General features: G+C 36.3%; 1 protein-coding gene across 13 annotated transcripts in view; it reads right to left on the minus strand.

The window, feature by feature from the left end:
• MAPK10 (mitogen-activated protein kinase 10) overlaps positions 1–19949 on the minus strand; it is a 318671-nt gene that overhangs the window by 44857 nt on the left and 253865 nt on the right. For all 13 annotated transcript variants that reach the window (XM_078068890.1, XM_078068894.1, XM_078068897.1 and 10 more), the window contains 2 exons: positions 15836–16018; positions 4646–4770 (listed from right to left, as the gene is read on the minus strand). In XM_078068890.1, the coding sequence (XP_077925016.1) occupies positions 4646–4770; positions 15836–16018 (308 nt within the window). The remainder of the gene's footprint in view (positions 1–4645; positions 4771–15835; positions 16019–19949) is intronic.

Here is a 19949-nt window from a genome sequence, read left to right on the forward strand (position 1 = left end):
GATTAATCTTGAATTAGGTAAGAAATAATAAACAAGCTCAGCACGACCTTGCTTCCTTAATCACATTCTACCCAAACTAACTGGATTAGTCACACCTTCTCTTTGGTCTCTATAAGGATGACATGTGTATTTATATTCTCAACCAAAATATTTCCAGGCTCTCTCCTCAGTCTACTCCTCAGCCCTAAGTCCGCGTTCCATGCCTCTGTTCCAGCATTCCCTCCTGTAACTTTGACTTGGCTACCATACAGAAGGCCATGTGTTGCCTGCCGCCACTTTTCTGGGTTCTCAAGTCCCCAGGGTTTGCCCACTAGGGAAAAGAATTCTTAGATACCAACTGCCTGACTGGTTCAAACTGCCCCTCTGTCCAGATTTCTAGAATAATGTTTTGACCACTGAGGACTGTATCTGAGGCTCTCTGAGACAAAGGCTTCATTCAACACAACAGTGGATTTGGCTAAGCACTGCTGGTCATGAGCCTGGTCCCCAGTATCAGTCTCATCTTAGATGATGGTTCTAGTGTCGGGTCCTGATCCTTCCTTTCTGTCATGAACTGAGAAATAAATAAATGTCCTTCTCTGCCCCCTACATTTTTAATTGGCTTCCTTATGGGGATTACTTTGAGTTTTGATGTCTTTGGTTTGGTAGCTGAACATATCAACTCTCCCTCCCCTCCCTCTCCTGCTCCTGTCTCCCTCTCCCACCCCTAGCAATGCAGAACAACTATAGAAACCTTTCTCAGGGTGCTCTAGAATTTCTGAGAGAAGTAAAAGTGTGCTTAAAAAAGGGTCACATTTCATATTCTTCTTAAATTCCCTTTTTATATGCCCTGAAACAGTTAATCAACTTTTCCTTAGTTTGCAGTTCATGATAATGCCCCTAAAATGTCTCTATACCCCTATTCTCAGAGGTTGCAAAGTGAAAACTGCCCTGTTCTCTAACAGGGTCTCTAAACTCAAGAATCTGGCAGAAATAAGGTAACTGATCCTCACTGTTTCTGTATTTCCCTCTAACAGAGCACAGGGAAGATATTTAAAGTGATTCCCCAAACAGTCCTGAATATCCTCTAGTTTCATAAAGATGATTACAATGAGGATTTATGAACTATATAATGTGCTTCTATCCTCTCCTACTCTTGTAGGAGCTACATAATTTCCAGGGATTATTATTTTTTAAATGTTGTAGACTACTTCTACGGTTTCTTGGCCAGCTGGTCTTTTTTACTAAATATATGTATCTTTCCAAATATCAAAAGGTAGTTGAGCTTTGCATGTAAAAGTCATAATAGTAATAGGAAGAAGAAGGAGGAGGAGGAGGAGGAGGAGGAGGAGGAGGAGAAGAAGAAGAAGAAGAAGAAGAAGAAGAAGAAGAAGAAGAAGAAGAAGACGACGACGACGACAATGACGGAGAAGAAGAATTTATATGATCCTTACTGGCTGAAGTACTGTACTGAGCACTTCATGTACATTAACTCTTTATATTCTCAGAGGTACACTATGCAGTAAGTATGCATGTTCCCTATTCTTAGTTAAGAAAACTGAGTTGCAGAAAGGTTAAAAACCTTGACCAAGGCCACCTAGTAAGTGGGAGAGCAGAAACTTAAACCTACCCTATTTTTCATACCTGTGAAGATGCATTCAACTGAATAAATTGCATTTGTATATAAAGTTTTTGCCCTCTTGGTGAATACGGAACCAGAGTTAGAATGCCTTCCAACTATTTCATGAAAAAGCATTGACACTAAATGTGGCCTCTGCACTCTGTTTGGGGCCCATTCTTTTGTTACTCTGAACATTATTTGGATAAGAAGTAGCTAATAATTTGAGCAGTTGTAACTTTAAAACTCTTTATGCGCTATTACACAGATCATCATTAACCTTGACATTCAATTTTTAAATTTCTCAACTTCACGGTTGCATGAATAATTTTCCCTCTTAGAGTTATGACAGCATTCATAAGCTCTTCTCTTTTCATTTTAGTACTTTGTCACTTTTGGAAACAGGTGATAAGACAGCTTGTAGTATGATGAATAGATTAGTACACATAGCATTTCTCTCCTCTCCTTCCGACTTTTCCTGAAGACATCACATTCTCTTGCAGTTTCTCCTTTACCCTTCTCCACTTGCCTCTATTTTCTTTCAATGAAATATATTTTTCTTTCCTCTCATCTTTGAATTTCCTTCCCTCTATAACATCTTGTGAGTTACTTGAAGGCTGCTTGAGCCTGGATATCCTGGATGACTCTAATCATGGAAATTCTGATTATTTGATACTTCCATTTGTTTAGATTATAGAACACGCCAGAGTTTATTTGCAAAATAGTCTTGGCAGTCTTGGCAGAAAATAGATCTTTGAAATTATAGCTTTGCCATGCATTCATAAAGAAAGGTCATTTTATTTTAAATGTATGTTCACATGCAATAACAAAGGCACTATTTCTAAGGGTATTGCAGAAGGCATAGTTGACCACTGCTTCTAGCATCTTTAGGATCTGTCTCTTCCTAGTTGTGACTTGGATTATACATTTTATAGAGTAATGAATTATCCTTGCCCTGGGGTCAGGATTCCAACCTACTCACTGCAACGTGTCTAGATATAAAACATGTTTACCCTTGTATAACCAATGATCCCAGTCTAAATGTTAAATACCTGCTTGTTCTTCTGTGCATTAACTGATCCCTTTTCCTAAACCTTCGGGCTCTATCAAATCCTTCCCCTACAATTCACATCTTATGTTGTTACTATCCATTCCCCAGGATGACAATATTGAAATGAGGGAGAAAAAGATTCTAGCCATTTTAGCACCCTAAATCTTATCTTCTTATCCTTCAAAGAAATTTTTCATAAAATGTTATATTTAAAAACTCGCTGATGCTATTCATTAATATGTTGTTATAGATTCTAAACAACTGTCTCTTTTATAGGCAACATAATCACAAGTGAATTACAAATGCAGACTTTATGATTCCAATTAAACTCTGGGCCACCATCCATTAAAAACAAATTACACACATTACATTAGATGTAAGAAAAAATAAATACACCACATGATTTGAATGATCAAAATAAATGAGAAGCAACAGTTTCAAATAATTTGTTTGTCTAAAATTTTTATCAACATAACCTACTTTCTTGAAATCATCCAAAAAAATGTTTATACTTACCTTTCACATACATATACATCATACTTTCTCTTACATTTCACTACCTCATTCCACCCCAAGAACATTTTTGAAATTATTTCCCAAGAGTGAGAGACTAAAGATGATTCTATCTTTTACCCATAAAAATATTAGAGTTTTGTCTTGTAAGAATCGAATCAAGTGACTAAAAATTATAAGCAAAGTGAAATTTCAACATCATTGTAAAACTGCCTAAGAGAGCAGATCTTAATAAAATGTCACCAAGGACTATTACACCCCAATTTGCACACTTGAGAGACTCAATTATCACTGAAGTGTTTTCTCCATAATTTTTGAATGGGTAAGGATTGGGCTACTATGGAAAGTAGTTTTTTGAATATTATATTTATAAAGTTCTCCCTAATCCTCACTCCCATCTGTCAGCTCTTACTTCTCCAATGAAGGATGAAAGGATAAGAATTATGTCAGTTTGAATTTTGCATCTTGACATGGGCAGGCACACAATGAAACAAAAGGAAGCTGAAACAAAGCAAAACTATGCTCAAGCAAGAATACTTTGGGGTACAAAGAAAGATATGAGAAAACAAGTGAAGAGAGTATTCCAAATAGAATGTTAAAAACCAATTCAACCAAAGTAATTTGAAGTTATTTATGTTAAAAAAATCATTTAGCAGACTCATTCTAAGAATTTGAGGAGATTTTGATGCTTTGGGGTGAAGATAACATTGCTGATGGTAACATTTAAAAGAGGGACAAAAGGACATTCCCATCAGGAGGCCTATAGAACACACATGGGCAACAACAATAACCCTTTGCCTCGGCTCCACACAGAAAAGGAGAAAGGCAAAGACATAAGAAAGAGATTGGACAGAAGATATTGAATGGTTGGAAAGAGAAGGAAAAAAAGTGATGCTTCTGGGAAGATTCCTAAACTCTGCCTAGATTTACAATATGGAGGCTCATCTTACTATGGCAGTGAATTTAGAATAAATCTGAAATACTCTGCATTGGACTACCTAATTTTTCTCATCTAATCCATGTAAGGTTTCCCGAAGTCACCAATGGCCTGGTAAAAGCTCTATCTGCGAAATGTTTGTAGTGCCCACACTTGACTAATGACAGGCATCTTATCAAGGAAAGAGACGCAAAGCAACTTATTCTCTATTATGATTTCTGCTACTTAGTTTGCATCAGGAGAGGCTGGGAATTAAACATAAAAAAAGGAGACACTGGAGATGTTAACAATTTAACAAAAACACATGGATGTGTTTCATGGATGGCTAAAGCTTTTTGGACTAAATCATCATCTCTCATGGAAACCCCTGAAAAAGAAAAGCATATAAAATATAGGTGGAAGAAAATAACTCTTAGAGGGGAAGGTAATAACTTTGTGACTTAGGAATCGTATGAAGTCCTTTCTAATTCTCTTGCAGTTTTCACCACTGAGCACCCAGTTACTCTGATTTGTCTGTGGAAGGAAAATAAATAAGCCTATGCCTTACCGCCTCCACTTCGGCAGGGTCGTACCACACATTGATGTAAGGATGCTGTAAGGCGTCATCCACAGATATCCTTTTTGCTGGGTCAATCACTAGCATCTTTGACAGTAAGTCCCTGGCTTGGCTGGCTGAAACAATGAGTGAGAGAAACAATTAGTAAAATTTTGACTTTGGCAGGAAATTTTGTTGAAGGGGGAGGAAATTAAGAAAACAAAGATAAACTAGTACCTTCCTTCCAAACATCGAGCAACTTTACCAAGTGACTAGGGAAATGTAAAATGAAACAAGGAAATATTTTTTATTCATCCGATTGAAAAAAATAAAAGATGGTATAATATTTACTAACACCAGGTGAGTTCATTCATGTTGGTGGGAGTGTACATTGATAAATATTTTTACAAGGCAAATTTGGACTATCCATTAAAATTTTAAATGTGAATACCTTATGATCCATCAGTTCCACTTTTAGGTATATAGCCTAGAGAAACAATTGTACATGTTCATAAAAAAAATACAGAAAGGATGTTCACTGCAGCATTGGTTATGGAATAAAAAAATTTTTTAAACAGTCTAAATTTCTATCTAGAAAGCAAAAAAATGAGCTATGGTACAAATGTACCATGGAATTGCAGTTGGCAGTTTAAAAGAATGAAGTAGATCACATGGACATGTTGTTAAGCAACAAAATGAAGTTGCAAGAATAATCCATAGATCATGATACAATTTGTGTACATCTGCCCCTTCCCAGTAAAATTTCCCTCTCTTCTTATTAATGTATATAAGTGTATAGAAAAGGTCTGCATGAATAATCAACAAACTGAAAATAATAGTTACCTCTGAGGAGGGGAGAATATATATATCTCATGTAATTAAAAATAAATGTGAAAGAGGGGCGCCTGGGTGGCTCAGTTGGTTAAGCGACTGCCTTCGGCTCAGGTCATGATCCTGGAGTCCCTGGATCAAGTCCCGCATCGGGCTCCCTGCTCAGCGAGGAGCCTGCTTCTCCCTCTAACCCTCCCCCCTCTCATGTACTCTCTCTCTCTCATTCTCACTCTCTCAAATAAATAAAAAAATCTTTAATAAATAAATAAATAAATAAATAAATAAATAAAAATAAATGTGAAAGAATGAAGTTTTTTAAAAAGAAGCAGATAAAGTGGATGTAGATTGCTCATTTTAAAAGCTTTTTTGAGATGGAAAAAAAGGATAAAGCAGTGTCTAGAGAGAGGCAAGGAGATCAGGGGTGACTTTTTTGAGGAAGGGAGAGATGATGAAGTCTTTAACAGGAGCAAAAGCTTCAAGGATAGAGAGGAGGGGCCAGATTTGAAAGAATCCATACATCTCAGCAACCACATTGATATGGGTGATCTAGTTCAGTTTTTAAAATACTAAATGTCTACTCTGTGCCAGGTACAGTGTGAGGTGCCAGAGATGCCAAAAACAAAAATTAAATGGTGAAAATCAGTAAGTATAATTATTTAATGACAATGCGAAAAGACACTCAGTTTTCAATCTCTAAAAACATAAAATTTTACAGAAAATACAGTTCCAACCTGATCTGAAAATTTTATGGGGAAAATAATCTATTTGTTCCACAACTCCCCTTAATGGCCCAACAGGGCTATATTTATTCATTTCATTGATTCAGAGATCTCTTTGATTTGTAACTGATTTTATACAGAGAGACACACACACCCACCTCCCACACTCTCATCAAACCCCCCATCTTTCTGCTCCTACAAAGTGTAGGGGTTGGAATGGGCTCCTCATCAATAGGGGCATGGACTACAGTAATGGAATCTCTCTAAGAAACAATGACCAATACTATTTGAAGGGAACAAAATGAGGAGGAAGAAAAGGTTTCAATTCCTCCTCTCTCATTCTTTTATTTGCAAGTAAATGTCTTATGCTCTTTTTAAGTAAAAATAAATTCTTCCCTCTGATTATTCATATAATTCTTTATAAATTACCAGTTTTTATATTAAAATTATCTTAGTTATAAATATATAAACTAGTGTATCATTTGTAAAAATAATAAAATCATAGAGATTGAAAATGGATTAAAAAAATAAATAAAACCAAGAGAGTGGGAATTATGAAGAGTGGTGTTTTATTTAATAGTTTTTCTACAAGTGCTGTCATTATCTCAAATAATTTGATCAGGGCTTTTATCATCCCCATGTTGTTACACTACAGGTGTCTTCATATAAAGGGATTACTTTTGCCTGACATGTCAATTAGCATCATAAAGACATTAAGTTTTTCAAATCTCTATTTGCAGTATTAACTCTTCTTCAATCCGTGTATAGGCAGTGTTGATCTTTTTTCTTTTCCCTCTGTCAAAGCATTTTTATTGTTATGTTAATCACCATACATTACATCATTAGTTTTTGATGTAGTGTTCCATGATTCATTGTTTGCGTATAACACCAAGTGCTCCATGCAGTACATGCCCTCTTTAATACCCATCACCAGGCTAACCCATCCCCCCACCCACCTCCCCTCTAGAACCCTCAGTTTGTTTCTCAGAGTCCATAGTCTCTCATGGTTCATCTCCCCCTCTGATTTCCACCCCTTCATTTTTCCCTTCCTGCTATCTTCTTTTTTTTTTTTAACATATAATGTATTATTTGTTTCAGAGGTACAGGTCTGTGATTCAACAGTCTTACACAATTCACAGAGCTCACCATAGCACATACCCTCCCCAATGTCTATCACCCAGCCACCCCATGCCTCCCACCCCCCACCACTCCAGCAACCCTCAGTTTGTATCCTGAGATTAAGAATTCCTCATATCACTGAGGTCATATGATACATGTCTTTCTCTGATTGACTGATTTCGCTCAGCATAATACCCTCCAGTTCCATCCATGTCGTTGGAAATGGCAAGATTTCATTCCTTTTGATGGCTGCATAATATTCCATTGTGTATATATACCACATCTCCTTTATCCATTCATCTGTCGGTGGACATCTTGGCTCTTTCCATAGTTTGGCTATTGTGGACATTGCTGCTATAAACATTGGGGTGCACATACCCCTTCGGATCCCTACATTTGTATCTTTGGGGTAAACACCCAGTAGTGCAATTGCTGGGTCGTATGATAGTTCTATTTTCAACTTTTTGAGGAACTTCCATACTGTTTTCCAGAGTGGCTGCACCAGCTTGCATTCCCACCAACAGTGTAGGAGGGTTCCCCTTTCTCCACATCCCTGCCAACATCTGTCATTTCCTGACTTGTTAAATTTAGCCATTCTGACTGGTGTGAGGTGGTATCTCATTGAGGTTTTGATTTGGATTTCCCTGATGCTGAGTGATGTTTAGCACTTCTTCATGTGTCTGTTAGCCATTTGGATGTCTTCTTCTTCTTTTTTTTTTTTAATAATGATGCTCACTCCACTGGCTTGTTTTTTTGTTTTTTTGTTTTTTTAAGATTTTCTTTATTTACTTGACAGAGAGAGACACAGCGAGAGAGGGAACACAAGCAGGGGGAGTGGGAGAGGGAGAAGCAGGGTTCCCGCAGAGCAGAGAGCCTGATGTGGGGCTTGATCCCAGGACGCTGGGATCATGACCTGAGCCAAAGGCAGACACCCAACGACTGAGCCACCCAGGCGCCCCCATTTGGATGTCTTCTTTGGAAAAATGTCTGTTCGTGTCTTCTGCCCATTTCTTGATTGGATCATTTGTTCTTTGGGTGGTGAGTTTCATAAGTTCTTTATAGATTTTGGATACTAGCCCTTTATCTGATATGTCATTTGCAAATATCTTCTCCCATTCTGTCGGTTGTCTTTTGGTTTTGTTGACTGTTTCTTTTGCTGTGCAAAAGCTTTTTATCTTGATGAAGTTCATTTTTGCCCTTGCTTCCCTTGCCTTTGGCGATGTTTCTAAGAAGAAGTTGCTGCGGCTGAGGTTGAAGAGGTTGCTGCCTGTGTTCTCCTTTAGGATTTTGATGGACTCCTGCCTCACATTTAGGTCTTTCAACCATTTTGAGTCTATTTTTGTGTGTGGTGTAAGGAAATGGTCCAGTTTCATTCTTCTGCATGTGGCTATCCAATTTTCCCAACACCATTTGGTGAAGAGACTCTCTTTTTTCCATGGGACATTCTTTCCTGCTTTGTCGAAGATTAGTTGACCATACAGTTGAGGGTCCGTTTCTGGGCTCTCTATTCTGTTCCATTGATCTATGTGTCTGTTTTTGTGCCAGTACCATACTGTCTTGGTGATTACAGCTTTGTAATAGAGCTTGAATCTGGAATTGTGATGCCACCAGCTTTGCTTTTCCTTTTCAACATTCCTCTGGCTATTTGGGGTCTTTTATGGTTCCATACAAATTTTAGGATTATTTGTTCCATTTCTTTGAAAAAAGTGGATGGTATTTTGATAGGGATTGCACTGAATGTGTAGATTGCTCTAGGTAGCATTGACATCTTCACAATATTTGTTCTTCCAATCCATGAGCATAGAACGTTTTTCCATTTTTCTGTGTCTTCCTCAATTTCTTTCATGAGTATTTTACAGTTTTCTGAGTACAGATTCTTTGCCTCTTTGGTTAGATTTATTCCTAGGTATCTTACGGTTTTGGGTGCAATTGTAAAAGGGATCGAATCCTTAATTTCTCTTTCTTCTGTCTTGTTGTTGGTGTATAGAAATGCAACTGATTTCTGTGCATTGATTTTATATCCTGCCACTTTACTGAATCCCTGTATGAATTCTAGCAGTTTTGGGGTGGAGTCTTTGGGGTTTTCCACATAAAGTATCATATCATCTGCAAAGAGTGAGAGTTTGACTTCTTCTTTGCCGATTTGGATGCCTTTGATTTCTTTTTGTTGTCTGATTGCTGTGGCTAGGACTTCTAATACTATGTTGAATAGCAGTGGTGATAGAGGACATCCCTGCCGTGTTCCTGACCTTAGGGGGAAAGCTCTCAATTTTTCCCCATTGAGAATGATATTCGCTGTGAGTTTTTCATAGATGGCTTTTATGATATTGAGGTATGTACCCTGTATCTCTATACTCTGAAGAGTTTTGATCAAGAAACGATGCTCTACTTTGTCAAATGCTTTTTCTGCATCTATTGAGAGGATCATATGGTTCCTGTTCTTTCTTTTATTAATGTATTGTATCACATTGATTGATTTGCGGCTGTTGAACACTGGAGCCCAGGGATAAATCCCACTTGGTCATGGTGAATAATCCTTTTAATGTACTATTGGATCCTATTGGCTAGTATTTTGGTGAGAATTTTTGCATCCATGTTCATCAAGGATATTGGTCTGTAATTCTCCTTTTTGATGGGGTCTTTGTCTGGTTTTGGGATCAAGGTCATGGTGGCCTCATAAAACGAGTTTGGAAGTTTTCCTTCCATATTTCTATTTTTTGGAACAGTTTCAGAAGAATAGGTATTAATTCTTCTTTAAATGTTTGGTAGAATTCCCCTGAGAAGCCATCTGGCCCTGGGGTTTTGTTTTTTGGGAGATTTTTGATAACTGCCTCAATTTCTTTAGTGGTTCTAGGTCTGTTCAGGTGTTCTATTTCTTCCTGGTTCAGTTTTGGTAGTTGATACATCTCTAGGAATGCATCCATTTCTTCCAGATTATCTAATTTGCTGGCATAGAGTTGCTCATAATATGTTCTTATAATTGTTTGTATTTCTTTGGTGTTGGTTGTGATCTCTCTTCTTTCATTCATGATTTTATTTATTTGGGTCCTTTCTCTTTTCTTTTTGATAAGGCTGGCCAGGGGTTTATCAATCTTATTAATTCTTTCAAAGAACCAGGTCCTAGTTTCATTGATCTGTTCTACTGTTCTTTTGGTTTCTATTTTATTGATTTCTGCTCTGATCTTTATTACTTCTCTTCTCCTGCTGGGTTTAGGCTTTATTTGCTGTTCTGTCTCCAGCTCCTTTAGGTGTAGGGTTAGGTTGTGTATTTTTTTTCTTTAAAGATTTTATTGATTTATTTGACAGAGAGAGACACAGTGAGAGAGGGAACACAAGCAGGGGGAGTGGGAGAGGGAGAAGCAGGCTTTCCGCTGAGCAGAGAGCCCGATGTGGGGCTCGATCCCAGGACTCTGGGATCATTATCTGAGCCGAAGGCAGACGCTTAGCGACTGAGCCACCCAGGCGCCCGTAGGTTGTGTATTTGAGACCTTTCTTGTTTCTTGAGAAAGGCTTCTTTGTTATATACTTTCCTCTTAGGACTGCCTTTGCTGCATGCCAAAGATTCTGAACAGTTATGTTTTCGTTTTCATTGGTTTCCATGAATTTTTTAAATTCTTCTTTAATTTCCTGGTTGACCCATTTGTTCTTTATTAGGATGCTCTTTAGCCTCCATGTATTTGAGTTCTTTCCGACTTTCCTCTTATGACTGAGTTCTAGTTTCAAAGCATTATGGTCTGAAAATATGCAGGGAATGATCCCAATCTTTTGGTACCAGGTGAGACCTGATTTGTGACCTAGGATGGGATCTATTCTGGAGTATATTCCATGGGCACTAGAGAAGAATGTGTATTCTGTTGCTTTGGGATGGAATGTTCTGAATATATCTGTGAAGTCCATTTGGTCCAGTGTGTCATTTAAAGTCTTTATTTCCTTGTTGATCTTTTGCTTAGATGATCTGTCCATTTCAGTGAGGGGGGTGTTAAAATCCCCTACTATTATTATATTGTTGTCGATGTGTTTCTTTGCTTTTGTTATTAACTGGCTTATATAATTGGCCGGGCCCATGTTAGGGGCATAGATATTTACAATTGTTAGATCTTCTTGTTGGATAGACCCTTTAAGTAGGATATAGTGTCCTTCCTCATCTATTATTATAGTCTTTGGTTTGAAATCTAATTTGTCTGATATAAGGATTGCCACCCCAGCTTTCTTTTGGTGTCCATTAGCATGGTAAATGGTTTTCCACCCCCTCACTTTCGATCTGGGGGTGTCTTTGGGTCTAAAATGAGTCTCTTGCAGACAGCATATCAATGGGTCTTGTTTTTTTATCCAATCTGATAGCCTGTGTCTTTTGACTGGGACATTTAGCCCATTTGCATTGAGGGTAACTATTGAAAGATATGAATTTAGTGCCACTGTATTGCCTGTAAGGTGACTGTTACTGTATATTGTCTGTGTTCCTTTCTGGTCTATGTTACTTTTAGGCTCCCTCTTTGTTTAGAGGACCCCTCTCAATATTTCTTGTAGGGCTGGTTTTGTGTTTGCAAATTCCTTTAGTTTTTGTTTGTCCTGGAAGCTTTTTATTTCTCCTTCTATTTTCAGTGACAGCCTAGCTGGATATAGTAGTCTTGGCTGCATATTTTTCTCATTTAGTGCTCTGAATATATCATGCCAGTCCTTTCTGGCCTTCCGGGTCTCTGTGGATAGGTCTGTTGCCAATCTAATGTTTCTACCATTGTAGGTTACAGATATCTTGTCCCGAGCTGCTTTCAGGATTTTCTCTTTGTCTCTGAGACTCGTAAGTTTTACTATTAGATGTCAGGGTGTTGACCTATTTTTATTGATTTTGAGGGGGGTTCTCTGTGCCTCCTGGGTTTTGATGCCTGTTTCCTTCCCCAAATTAGGGAAGTTCTCTGCTATAATTTGCTCCAATATACCTTCTGCCCCTCTCTCTCTTTCTTCTTCTTCTTCTGGGATCCCAATTATTCTAATATTGTTTCATCTTATGGTATCACTTATCTCTTGAATTCTACCCTCGTGATCCAGTAGTTGTTTATCTCTCTTCTTCTCAGCTTCTTTACTTTCCATCATTTGGTCTTCTATATCACTAATTCTCTCTTCTGCCTCATTTATCCTAGAAGTTAGAGCCTCCATTTTTGATTGCACGTCATTAATAGCCTTTTTGATTTCGACTTGGTTAGATTTTAGTTCTTTTATTTCTCCAGAAAGGGTTTCTCTAGTAACTTCCATGCTTTTTTCAAGCCCAGCTAGTATCTTTAAAATCGTCATTCTGAACTCTAGTTCCAACATCTTACGAATGTCCGTATTGATTACATCCCTGGCAGTCGATACTGCCTCTTGTTCTTTTTTTTGAGGTGATTTTTTCCATCTTGTCATTTTGTCCAGAGGAGAATAGATGAATGAGAGAACAAAATGCTAACAACGTAAAAACGGCCCCAGAAAAATATAAACTAAACAAATCAGAAGAGACCTGAAACCGGGGGAAAAGAATGGGAAAGAAAGAAAAAGGAAAAAAAAAAAAAAAAAAGGAAAAGAAAAATATAAAAAAAAAACACACAAACAAACAAACAAAACAGAATATGATCAAATATGATCAGGTTGGTGCATAGATCAGTGCCACACACTAGATTTGGGCGTATTTTGGTCTGTTAGAAGAAAGTGCCTCCCAAAATTTTAAAGAAAGAAAAGCCTATATATGTACAAAAATAAGGGTAAACTTGATGAAAGGATGGAATATGACTGTAAAAATGAAAATTATAAAAGTAATTGATAAGATAAGAAGTTGGTTGAAAAAAGAAAGAAGAGGATTAAAAAAAAAAAAGGAGAGAATGTGATCAGGCAAGAGACTAGAACAAAACCATACACTAGAGATTTAGGGTATATTTTGGTCTGTTAGAAGAAACAGTATCCCAAGATATTAAAGAGAGAACAATTTATATATATATATATATACCAAAAATAAGGGTAACTACTATGAAGGGATAGAACATGACTCTAAAAATGAAAAATAAAAAGATTTTTTAAAAAAGGGATTGATAAGATGTTGGTTGAAAAAGGGAAAAAGAAAAATTCAAAAAAAAAGAAAAAAAAAAGAAAATTAAAAAAATTAACTTTGAAAGACTAAAGTATCAGGAGAAAAAAGCCACGAATTCTATGTGCAGTATTCCCCTAGCACTGGAGTTCTGCCATTCTCATTGATCGGTAAACTTGGTCTTGGCTGGCTGTTCTTGCTGATCTTCTGGGGTAGGGGCCTGTTGCCGTGGTTCCCAAATGTCTTTGCCAGAGGCAGAATTGCCCTGCCCTTGCCGGATGCAGGCTAAGTAATCTGCTCAGGTTTGCTCTCGCGAGCTTTTGTTCCCTGCAAGCTTTCCTTACGGCTTTGGAGGATGAAAGTGAAAATGGCAGCCTCCCAATCTCCGCCTCAGAGGAGCCGAGAACTTGGGGCCCCGCTCCTCAGTGAGCCCCCAGAGAAAAGCAGTCAGTCACTCCCATCTCCCCAGTCTCTGGCCACACTCCATGTTCACCCAGCCTGTGACTGAGCATTTCTATCTCTGGCACATGACCCCGTGTGGAGTCTCCAAACCCAGTAGATCCCTGCAGTGCACTCCTGCACCACTCCTCCCAGGCGGAGGAAGGGGAGTCGCCCCGGATCTGCTGCTTGTTGGGTCCCTGCTGGAAGAGCAGTGGCCCGACTGTGCCACGGATCACGGTTTATGGCAACCCCAAGCTCAGAGCCCACTCCTCGGCTCCGTTTCTGCAGCCGGCTTCCCCACTCTGATACTTGGGAGCTCTGCCGCACTCAGGCACCCCCGGTCTTCCTGTGACCCCGAGGGTCCTGAGACCACACTGTCCCAGCGAGGGTTCCACGCCCTGCTTAGCCACTGGAGTGACGTCCCTTAGCAGAGTAGACTTCTAGAAGTTCCAATTTTGTGCTCTGCTGCTCTATCACTTGTCAGTAGCGGCTGACGGAAGCTCCCTCCCCCGCGGTCTATCTTCCCGAATATTGCCTCGGATTCACTTCTCCGCATGTCCTACCTTCCAGAAAGTGGTCGATTTTCTGTTCAGAGAGTTCCTGCTATTCTTTTCTTTGATCTACTTTTGAGTTCGTAGGTGTTCAGAATGGTTTGATCCCTATCTAGCTGAATTCCTGGAACCAGACGAAATTTAGGTCTCCTACTCCTCCGCCATCTTGCTCCTCCCACCCTAGGCATTGTTGATCTTAAAAGCAGCAGATTTGGTAATCATTTAGTCTGTTGCCATTGACTGTGGAGTCAACTGAAGGAAGAAACCCAACTCTGCAATAAAACTGTTGTGAACACAGTAACAATGCTGCACACTTAAAACCCACGAGATGGAAGTCTGGGGATGATAAGACCCTGGGAGATAGAACCACATTTTAGTTTCTCTGTCTCATTTAAGTCTGTATTAGCTATAAGTTATGTCCATAAGTTAAGTTTGTAGTTAATCACCCACTGAACATTTGGGGTAAAATTTCAAAAGCATATGTCCTTTTTCCTTTTTGATAAATATAGTTACATTTTAAATAATAATTATTACATTTTAAAAAAATGTCTAACAGCAACTGAGTATTTACTGTGAGCCAGGCATTGTTCTAAGTGCTTGACAAAATATTTCCTCAGTTAATCCTCCCAATGATCCTAAGGTAGACACTTTCTCCTTTCATTTGTTAAAGGAGGTATAGATAGATTAGATAATTTGTCCAGGTTTACACAGATTTTGAGGGACAGCATTTGAGCCCAATCAAGGAAAAACATCAAATTTGTTTCAAAATCAATTTCTCTAAATATTCTCTAAAGTCTAAATTAAAATAAGAAATAGAATATTATTTATAGTATATATTTAAACATTGCCAAATTTATCCCTTGTCTCTAATCCTATGACTAAGGCATTATTATCCAAGTTTTGTAGGTGAAGAAACTAAGATTTGTTACTGAAGTTCTTAACTACAGACATAGTAGTAGAAAGAATTACTTATTAATAAAAGTATTTCTATTGAATATAAAATGTGTAAGTAAATCTCATCTGTCACTCTAAAATGAAAAAATGGTGGTTGAACATTCCATAAAATACAAATAAAAGAAAACCCAAACACCTGCATCTCCAAGATTTTACAACAAAAAAACTGTGTTGAAAATATTCTCCAGGTAATAAAAAGAATTGGAACAATGACTTCAATGTGTATCACATTGGTCTTTTAGAGTTATACTGCAAAAGAATTTTGAGATTCCAAATAAGCCTCGTGACACAGTTAATCCATACCACTGTCACATCTTTTATTATTATCTTTCCCTCTGAATATCCACACAATTCTAAAATCCTTGACCACATGTTCTTAGTAAAATAATAATAATAATAATAATAATAAAATCTTTAAAAACTACTCCTTAAATTGATAGTTCAAGTTAAAGAGAGGTGTCTCTATTGGTTGACTCTATCATTGTTTAGTCCATCATCCGCACAGTGGTTCTGAAATTGTCCCTGATGGGCATACCTTTGAGTTTATTGTGCTCAGAGTCCGCTGGGAAGAGGGAATCTGGAAAGAGCTTGGGGAAGGTGAGTCCTGCATACTTGGGCCGATTCTCCACATAGTTTCTTACTGTAGGTTGCAATTTCTTCATGAATTCCGGACATGGTGTTCCTAGTTGCTCAATTACTTTGTTCCACTGGTCAATATCTGAGAATTGAATAGTTAAGGGCAAAAAAAAGTGCAGATCTACTAGGTCTTGCCTTTCACTAGTTGGGAGACTAACTGCTTCTCCAAATCCTGAGCAATCACCAACATAATTGGAGTTTAATAAGCAAAAAAGGATGAAAATATAAAACCAGAATTGTCAGGCAGTGAATCCTCTTGGAATTTTAAATTCACTTGTGGCATAAATGCACTTTTGGGGAATTAACATTACTTAACAAAATAGGATATCATGAAATAGTCCTTGAGTTGTAAAGATAAAAAGGTATTTAAATAACAGCAGAAGAATTTCTTATATTGAGATAAGCTTCTATATAACCATGTGATTTAAATGAGAAAAAATATGACACAAAATAATAGTTTTATCCTGAAATTACCTCAATCATTTATTTTCTAAAAATGACAAATACCTTATAAGATTCATTTACATTTTTTAAAATTCTTTTTAAAATTTTTTTCTCCCTTTCTCTAGGAAACTTCATCTGTTCATGTTACTAATGCATTAAATATGGGATCAGGATAATTTTTGATAATAAAATAACTCATTATTCTTCATCAAAGACTTTAAAAAAATTCTAGTTAATCAAAGTAGTCACAATTTCATACCTATTTTTGTTACTTCTGTTAGTAATGCCCTGCATTCCTGAATATTGCTTTCAATGAGGTATGAGGATAAATATAGGTTGTTCAACTTAAGACAACAGATTTCCATCCAAGTGTATATATTTCAAAAGTACAGTAAGCATGGGGAATTCTACAGGAAAATATTACTTCTCTATGAAAATTGATACTGCCAAAATTGAGGATCTTTGATAGAGGATCTTTGACAGATATACTCCTGATTGAGATTTTTTCATTTATCATTAATATTTGATAGGTCAGAGCCTTGAGAATGAAAAAACAACTGGAAGAAGTTGATTTCAAACAGATTTCCTTGCCGTGTGTCAATGAATGATAGACACCTTAGAAATTATTCTTAAATACAATAACACAGGCAGTGCTCTCTCTTACATTGTTTATTTTTCTACAACTCTATCCTTTAGTGTTAATTAATTCATTTCTGCTACTGTAATTTGTAACAGTTCAGGGATCTAACCATAGTATTACTCAATTGAGATCTGTAAAATCTTTACCCCTAGCTATTCAGTAGGGTTGGACTAAAAAGATCAGTAGTCCTGACAAAAGACAAAATTAACTATATTTAACAAAATAAATATATAATACAAGTAGATAAAAGATTGAACAAGGATAACATCAAGCTAATTTGCAAATCCTCTTCTATCTCCCTTATAATCTTGCTGAATAAAATTTAAATTATTACACAGCCTCTTAGTTATTAGGTTAAAAAATATATGATTGTGTAATATTAAAAAATGAAGGGTGGGTGGGAAAAACTGAAGAATATTCCTTTACAAAACAGTAGGAACAATTAAACAAGAACATGTTTCAATAAAAGTTCATCTAAGTTACAACGTGCTTGAGAATATAGTAGTAAGTTAGACTCATTAGAAATAAAGAAACAAAGATAACAAAAGGTCAGAATTGAAGGTTATTCTTAGACAAAAACTTATGTTAGTACTATGGACATAGGTAAACTATAACTACTTAGAGATATTTAAATAGAAAACACTAATTAAGGTTAAATAAATCTCCATGCTTACACTATAAACTATGAAAAGAGGTCTACTCTCTAATACAGTTAGGTTATCATGCCCTACCAAACCATCATTTAATCATTGGTCATCCTTCCTTCAAATTCTGAAGACCTGATGTCAAACTAAAAATTAGGGCAAAGAAGCTGTCAGATTTTCCATAAAGGAGTCATTTAGCAAAGTTGGAAAGTACTCCCAACACACTATTATATTCTAGTTACATTTAGCTAGAGTTACAAAGTTATTCAGTAAAAAATTAATTGCTTGTAAAATAGCATTCCCAAGATAATTCCATGGTATTTTTACAATGAAGTTTAAGGAGAGTCAAATATTCTGGAAGTTGTTAAACAACTGTCAAAATGTTTCTTTTTACAAATTATAATTAAAGTCTATAGAAGCATTCAGTGTGCTTCCAGAATGCTTTTTAGATGAAACACTACTATGGTCCTAGATATAATGGTTTACGAAAAGAGGGAAAACAAGAATCTTTATTATTGTCAATGTAGTAGTTGAATGTTCTAACTGCCAATATGTGGTATAGTCATCTTTAAAAGTGTGTGCCTTTATTTTAACTGATCCATTTCAAGTTCTTTGTTCCTGTAAACACGAATAGTTATATTTAAGTAGAAAGTGCTTCTTTTCCAGATGTTCAGAGGATCTCAATATGAACAACTATATGCAATTATTCTTAGTTAACCACATGATTTTTCTTTATAATCATAATTAACCAAATATAAGCCACAATTAGAAGTCATATCTCCTGGCTCAAAGTCCAGTGCTTGTTCCAATGATTCCAGTAAGGAAAAGAGCAAGTTTGGAATTGATGTGTTAGAAATTGCTTTCATCTGACCATAAAATTGATAGTATGCTTGTCATGGGCCCTAAAGAATGTCTCTGAAACTCTATTCCTAGTTTATCAGATCAACATATTCACACATAAGATAATTAATTTTATTAATATTTTAAATAGACAATAAAGTGATATATTTTAAAAGAATTTTTGAATTATCAGATTTCCACAGTGATCATATTTTTAAAAAATACATCAAATATTAACTAGATTTTTATGATTATGTGTTGAGAACATGATATTTTTTCAAAGAATGGCTAAAATTATTTTTGTAAAAGGATTTATTTGCTTTAAATGATGACTCATAAGTATCATTTTTATGCTGAGTAAGGATCTGAATATTTAGAGATTCCAGCCTGTGTGTTATCACATTTATAAAGAATACAAAAGCTATTCAATATAATGTTCAAAATATTTGATAATTTATTTCAGTAATTACTCCATATTTCTCTATGTAAAATTTGCTCTCCAAAAGAACTCTTACTTCTGAGGACAATTTTAAAGATGAGGATAGAAATACATATATTACAGAGTTCTGGATCCAGTTTTTTATAGTTATGTCTTGAGCTGTTTTGTTACTTTAAAATTCTTTTACTCTTTTTGTTTGAAAATGTTAATTTTCTCTCAAAAGTTCCCCTCAAACTCCGGTAACATGAAATATGAATAAGTGACTTAATGCATAATAGTAACTAACATTTATTTTCATTATAAATGAGCACAGAAAGAAGAAATATTATGAGCCAAAACACATTAAAAAACTTAAAACTGACAATTTGAGTAAAGGCTATTTGGTCAGTGGTAGCAGATGTGAATGGAATACTATGGGACATAGAATATCCAAAGGCTGGTATTTGAAGCATGATGTGTACGGATCTCAGTACAATCAATTTTGTATTATAAATCTATTTATTACTGTAATCTATATTTCCTTACAAAGCAAAAAATGGAGAGACATTTCACATATAAGCAAATCCAATATATATAAATATGTTGTCACAACAGTAGAATTTTTATTAAGCTATTGAAGGTTTATCTTTGGGGCCCCTCATTTGCACAAAACCCTTACAAGACTCTATCTAATTTGATATTTGTAATATAAATAAATTATTGTTTTTATAAAATACCTTCCTCAAGCTGTATGATAATCTGGCCTCATAAATGCTAGATCTGACTCTACCTGCATTTTGAAACTGGGAAGAGGCCTTGGAGATAATTTAATTTGACATCTGTATTTTATAGCTGAAAAATATCAAAGTCCTTTTAAAATTGGTAAATACAATGACTTTAAACAAAGGAGGTAATAAAAACAACTAACACTAACAGAAATATAAAATTCTATTTAAGGGGAGTTTTGGAAAACTGTAGTCTGTTCTTTGAGATGCTTTGATTAAATCCATTTCTGGGCATAACACTA

The sequence above is a fragment of the Halichoerus grypus genome, chromosome 3, assembly GCF_964656455.1.
Source record: "Halichoerus grypus chromosome 3, mHalGry1.hap1.1, whole genome shotgun sequence".
Lineage (NCBI taxonomy): Eukaryota > Metazoa > Chordata > Mammalia > Carnivora > Phocidae > Halichoerus > Halichoerus grypus.